The sequence below is a fragment of the Aedes aegypti genome, chromosome 3 (assembly GCF_002204515.2).
Source record: "Aedes aegypti strain LVP_AGWG chromosome 3, AaegL5.0 Primary Assembly, whole genome shotgun sequence".
NCBI classification, from domain to species: Eukaryota; Metazoa; Arthropoda; class Insecta; order Diptera; family Culicidae; genus Aedes; species Aedes aegypti.
The window spans coordinates 249,727,116-249,733,115 of record NC_035109.1 but is presented as its reverse complement, the minus strand read 5'-3'; the positions used below and the strand labels follow the sequence as shown (position 1 = coordinate 249,733,115).

Below are 6,000 nucleotides of genomic sequence, written 5' to 3'. Positions count from 1 at the left end.
TAGTGGTTAACGCGCCCCAACTAGAGATCGGGGAGTCGTGAGTTCGATTCTCACTGAGAAGACGTGTAACTTTTTCGCAAATCTTCACATCAATTTGTCCATCTAATCCAATTGCAAATTATATGTAATGTTTAGCTTTTCGGTAGTTGTTAGACATAAACATGTTTTGAGATTGAAAACTACATATAGGTATATGAAAGCTTCATATTACGGCCGCTGGTTTTTACAGAATGTGATATTGTTTGCATTACAGTGTAGACATGGATATTCAACTTATACAATAATTTATTGTAATCTGCGAATCTTGTTCAACATCAATACTAGGCGCATAATTTAGACAGAAAACTGATGTTCCACTCTATAACCAAGCGCAGTAGTACTTATGTCTACCTCATTCATGTAGAGAATCGTCTTAAATGTCTACGCTTTATCAATGTATCCAGAAGGACCAAGTATGTAGAATCTTCCATTGTCGATCTCAAATACAAGTGACGATTGTAAATGCTTATACCATAAGTAAGATGATAATCTACGGTGCAAACAAGATTTAAATTTACGACAAGAACGTGCGAACTCGTCCTTTGATCACAGCACGGCATACCGGACAATTCGTAACGGCTGGTGCACACTGTACGCAGGATACTGAAAATATAGAGGAGAATAAGCATTTTATTTGATGTTTAATGATAAATTATTATTCCGCTTACCCAGATGACCACAGGGACAGAACACCACTCCGACTTCATCTGCCATACATATTTTGCATTCACGAGCATCTTTCAGTCGTTTGTTCTCCTCTTCTAAACGTAAAGTCTTGTCAACTTCTGCAGTTTCTGTGGGACGTGCCGCAGCAGCCATCTGGGCCAGAGATTCAGGTACATTATTGCATTTTACAGCTGAAGATGTGGAGGCATTGTTGGCAATGCTAGAGGTAGACGGCGACGATAATGGATCAGAGCTAACGATTACATCTACATCAGATGTTGGGGCAGAATCGAAGGAGGGAGAGGGTGTGGAAAAAGTGGAGCTAAATGATGACAAGTTAGGCCCTGCTGTGGAAGAAATGGCCGTCCATAGTAGACGTGACACTTCACTTTCTATACGACGATCCATGCGAGAAGAGGTACTGGGCTCAAGTTCCTCATCCTGGATTTGACCATCCAGGACTGCTTCTATGAGTGCTTGCGAATCAGCATATGGGTGACCGGTACTATCCAACTGTCGTTTAGTAACAGCTCGTATACGACCTGCATTCAGTCCCATAGATAACGCTAGTTGGACTGGTTCAGTAGCAAGTGCCTCGTCAAGGCTCATGGTAGGTCCACTAGCCTGCATTTGTTGCTGCTGGTTTGAGCTTGTGCTTTTAATCTGGCTTTGTACGTTCTCTATAAATAGTTGACCTTTAACCAGTTGTACAAACTGACACTTGGGGAAACATCTCGCATGCTCAAACCATGGATCATCATCAGCTAACCAGAATCGTAAACCGCCGTCACAGTAGAAACAGTGGACCTCATCTGCTCTGCCCAGATAGTAGAATCCCGCTTGTGCCAATCGTTCTGGATCTTGAATGTGACCAGTGGTCCAGTTTTCAAATGATCGGATTCGCGAGTCCAACGAACTAAATTGCGGAGCATATGGTGTTTTCACAGGTTGTATTCCGATGGTGGGATCCAGAATGGGATTCGAGCTGATACCATTCGAAATGACCTTTGCACAGTTTGGAAAGAATTTTTGATGTTCGACAAACGGATCGTCTCCAAGTTCCCATTGACCGATGACGCCTTCACACCAGGCACATTTGACCTGATCCGCATTGTACGTGTAGTAGAAACCGGCCTTGGCCAATGAGCTAGGACTAATGTGCGAAATGGGCCAGTTTACGTACGTTGCCAGACGGTGTTCTTCGCGCTTCAGTTCATCGGCATCGAAACAACGCACATTGTCGGTACGATCGGGATGTAACAGGAATGCACAGTTAGGGCTTAGTTCTCGATGCTTTGCTTCAATCTGTAAGTTCAAACGATAAAGGATTCATTACTTTATTTTTTGTTTCTATCCGTAGGGGTATTGAGTAATTCTAGGCGGGACATAGTGACCATAGGGGCAGTTCCATGATTCACTTTTTTATGGGGGGTTTTTCTCGGTCGAATTGTCTAAAACTTTGCAATAAGAAGCACTTTTTCGCATGAAACGTCGAGAAGTTGTGTTACTTTTTTTAATTTTTTACTGAAATTATTTTTTGCTCCGTACGCATGCCCCGTGCAAAAACAGAATCGGGTGTATATTTTTTGAATTACTCTTATTAAATCTTAACGTTATCTCTAGTTTGATTTTTATGCAGTAGGGTAGAAGCACCGGTTTTGGCCATACGCCAGTTGAAGCCATAGTGGATTATACACCGTTTAACATGGCCAATCAGCATAAAACCTTTTGTGTTTAGTGGATCACATTCATATGATAGAGCTACATTCATTTACTCATCCAAATTGATTCAAAACATGAGAAAAACAATTAATTTTCCTTATAATTTTAACTCCCATATACCTAATTTGGCCAGGGCACTCCTAAGTTGGCCACTCTCGTTAGAAATCAATGCAATTGGCCAATTTAAGAACCGAAGTTAACTCTCTGGCCGAAACTGGTTCCATTGGCCTATATTGACCAACGGGATTTTTAAAGCGAAAAAATGATTTAAGCTCAGTTTTGATATTTACACACATAATATGGATTGATAGCTTGCATTTGACATATTTTTGGTATAAATACCACTTCCCATTTAGTTTATATTGACAATTTCTCTTAGACTGGCCAAAACCGGTGCTTTTACCCTATTCAGGAATAAATTTTGAAAAACTTTTAAATGACAAATTGAGAAAAGTCCAGTTTTTAAACTCGTTTTTCTAACATTTGATAAAATTTGTATCATCATCGATATTTTTCACAACTTGTTGTGCTAGACACAAGATAAAATATTTGTTCATGTAGGAAAATAAGTTGGAATGTGGAAAGCATATAATGGTATCAAATTCCAGACAACCAGAAATCGTACAAGAATTAACGTAAAAAGTCTTTTATTTATACAATTTACATTATATCCGTACTACCTATATGACGAAAAATTTTAGGGCCCTTCTTAGCCGAGTGGTTAGAGTCCGCGGCTACAAAGCAAAATCTTGCTGAAGGTGTATGGGTTCGAATCCCGGTCGTTCCAGATTCTTTCGTGATGGAAATATCCTTGACTTCCCTTGACATAAAGTATCGTCGTACCTGCCACACGATAAACGAATGCGAAAATGGCATTTTTGGCAAAGAAAGCTCTCAGTTAATAACTGTGGAAGTGCTCATAAGAACACTAAGCTGAGAAGCAGGCTCTGTCCCAGTGAGGACGTAAATGCCAAGAAAAAGAAGAAGAAGAAGACGTAGGCAAGTTGCCTACGGGATTCCAATAAATTGGTCCGAAGATTTTAAGAATCTAGAGCTCATGCTAGATAATAGTTTAGCTTTCAAAAATTATGTTGAGGGCATTCAAGCCAAATGTAACAAATATATAAAATATCAGTATCCGCTTATAAACAGAAAATCGAAACTTGTCTCATGAATAAGCTTTGGTTCTTCAAATAAAATTTCAGGCTAGCCATGTTGTATGCTGTACCAATAGGAACTAGCTGTTGTAATACTAGAAACAAAACTCTGCAAAGGATTTAAATAAAATTTTGAAAATGATTTTGAAGCTGTCTCCCTGGTATTATTGTAATTATAGTACTAATGAGTTACGTAGAATATTTAATGTTGAAACATTGGAACAAATGACAAATGTACATCAGTTTTGCACAATCAATTATCATAAACAATCATTTTCAATTTATGTATTAAATAGTATCCAATATACGGGGAATTAGAATATTTCTGCTCTTGATTACGGCACATCTAAAACTTGCACAAATTTAGTTTTGGTCAAGAAGAACCTTTTTTGAGCAAATCATACTAAACAGTATGTAGCTGAGTTCTAGCATGTATAGTTTTTGATCAGATTTGAAGATACTCACATTAGAGACAGAATTTCCCACGAAGATAGTCACTCCGCAGAAATGACACTTCACGTTCAAATATTGTTCTGTGGCATAGAATCCTGCCTTAGCTAGCAGAAGCTCGAACGCATCTTCCATAGCCCATTCTGTGGCTTCCCATCGACGGTAGGTGCGAACACGGTTCACTTCAACGTTCATGTCTCTTACTCTTGCAGATGGGCAATATCTCACACTCTCACTTTTCACAACAGATTGCCAAAATGTCGAACTTCGCAAGATGACCCTTGTTGCTCTGCAATGAAATAATTGGAAATTAGTATTGATTACTGTTCATCGAAAAGAGTTTGTTGATACAAGACATACCAATTGTCAAACAGATTAAATCGAATTCAATGCACCGTTTATGTTTGTCTCCGAGACTGGATAATTTTTGCACCTTCACGACTAATCCTGATTATTATCCGAGAACAAACTTGGAGGACTACATTGTCACCATACTTTTTGTTCCATTTTGGATTTCGCAGACTTTCATTAGGCTGCAACATACATCTGCATTTACGATGAATATAAACACTGAGGTTTTTCAATTTAACAGCAATCTCATAGCTAAAATGAATAAATATTTCACCTTTTTCACAAATTTTATTGTTGGAAAAATATTTTTTTCCTTTATAACAACAGAAAAAATTTTCAGCAATAATAGTAGCTGTACAACTTTTGTGCAACCTTGAGTCTGAGAGATCGGTCAGATGTTAGCTTTGACGGTTCTGCTGAATAGGCTGAATAGCATGCACAACTATTTGGCCTGGATTGTACCTTTGAAAGGGCGAATAAGCGTTGAATGCGTTCCTATGTCGATTAAGCGTAGTGCGATAAACATCATTTCAAACACATAATTAAAATTACAGAATTACAGAGAAATCTCGCATAACTTCTGATCTCGCCCTAAAAGCCATTGGTAACCATGTGTGTAGCTCATTGTTTTTGAGCATTTGAATGTATTTTCATGTTATTTAACAACGCTATGGGGAAGAAAAGATCATTATCTACCTGTCCGTGGTGTTGGTTTGGGTGCTTATTCTTTCATTTTCTCAGAAACAACGAGCTACACACGTGGTTACCAATGGCTTTTAGGGCGTTATCTCAGAGTATGCGAGAAATCATTAAAAATCATCACCTAAAGAATTTTTCAAAGGATTTCTGAATGTTGTTTTGAAAATATATTCATAGAAGGTATGTTTATTTTATTTTATTTGAAACAAAAAATAACAAAAGAAAATCGATAAAATGTACGTGACCCACAATTGATTGATGGTTTTTATTGCATTAACTTACAAAAGTAGGTAGTCCAGGAAAAATATACTGCTTACATATATCGACTCAAAGTTTACAGTGTAACAAAAGACGATTAACATCCGAAAAGGAAAGCTTTAGAACCGCTTTGAACTCTCTTGATTAGCTGTAAATCAGAGTGAGAGTGTGAATAAGAAGCAGTCGGATCGGCAGACAACAGTGAAATTTGTTTTTATTTCGTCCCCTGCTTCTAAACATAGCAATGCCTTTATCGTTTGCTTCTTCCACATTTGTTAGTAATGCTTACAATACTCAGTCGATTAATTTTTCGTAAATCCAAAAAGTTCACTATTCAATGCAATACCACACTTTTATTCGCACTCCGCATAAATGAAGAATGATAGTGCACAGCCCTGCGATTAAGAATTTCACACGGCGGATTTTATAGAATAAGGAGCCGGACCCTATTCTAAGCACTTTTGACACAGAGAACAGACATGGAGGCTCGAACAAAATTTCCTCTGAACCATGTGTAAAGGTTCGAATCAACCATCAGCGCCACCAACGCAGACAGCCCGACATACAAACTCGTTTCGACAACACGATGTCACTAGTGAACGTCAAAATGCATTAGCACACAAAGCAACGCTAGCGACAAATGGCAATTTTTGATATC

At 38.3% G+C, this 6,000-nt stretch overlaps 1 protein-coding gene across 3 annotated transcripts; it reads right to left on the bottom strand.

Annotated features, from left to right (window-relative positions):
- Window positions 1–311: 311 nt before the first annotated feature.
- LOC5568196 (baculoviral IAP repeat-containing protein 7) lies at window positions 312–4,818 on the bottom strand. Of its 3 annotated transcripts, none has more exons than XM_021850114.1 (5): window positions 4,660–4,818; window positions 4,395–4,604; window positions 4,050–4,323; window positions 708–2,010; window positions 312–642 (listed from the first exon to the last, which is right to left on the bottom strand). In XM_021850114.1, the coding sequence occupies exons 3-5, from the start codon at window positions 4,227–4,229 to the stop codon at window positions 554–556; spliced, it is 1,572 nt and encodes a 523-aa protein (XP_021705806.1). In that variant the 5' UTR covers window positions 4,230–4,323; window positions 4,395–4,604; window positions 4,660–4,818; the 3' UTR covers window positions 312–553. The 3 variants fall into 3 exon arrangements, with proteins under 3 accessions (XP_021705806.1, XP_021705807.1, XP_001657917.3); XM_021850115.1 differs by having other exon boundaries at window positions 4,395–4,580; XM_001657867.3 differs by having other exon boundaries at window positions 4,395–4,818.
- Between the last annotated feature and the right edge of the window lie 1,182 nt (window positions 4,819–6,000).

Excerpts from the sequence above, each read along its gene's own strand:
- LOC5568196 (XM_001657867.3), bottom strand. The coding sequence starts at position 4,229 with ATGAACGTTGAAGTGAACCGTGTTCGCACCTACCGTCGATGGGAAGCC. Across the intron at positions 2,011-4,049 it reads TGGGAAATTCTGTCTCTAAT|ATTGAAGCAAAGCATCGAGA; the intron begins GTGAGTATCTTC and ends TTGAACTTACAG. Across the intron at positions 643-707 it reads CTGTCCCTGTGGTCATCTGG|TATCCTGCGTACAGTGTGCA; the intron begins GTAAGCGGAATA and ends CTATATTTTCAG.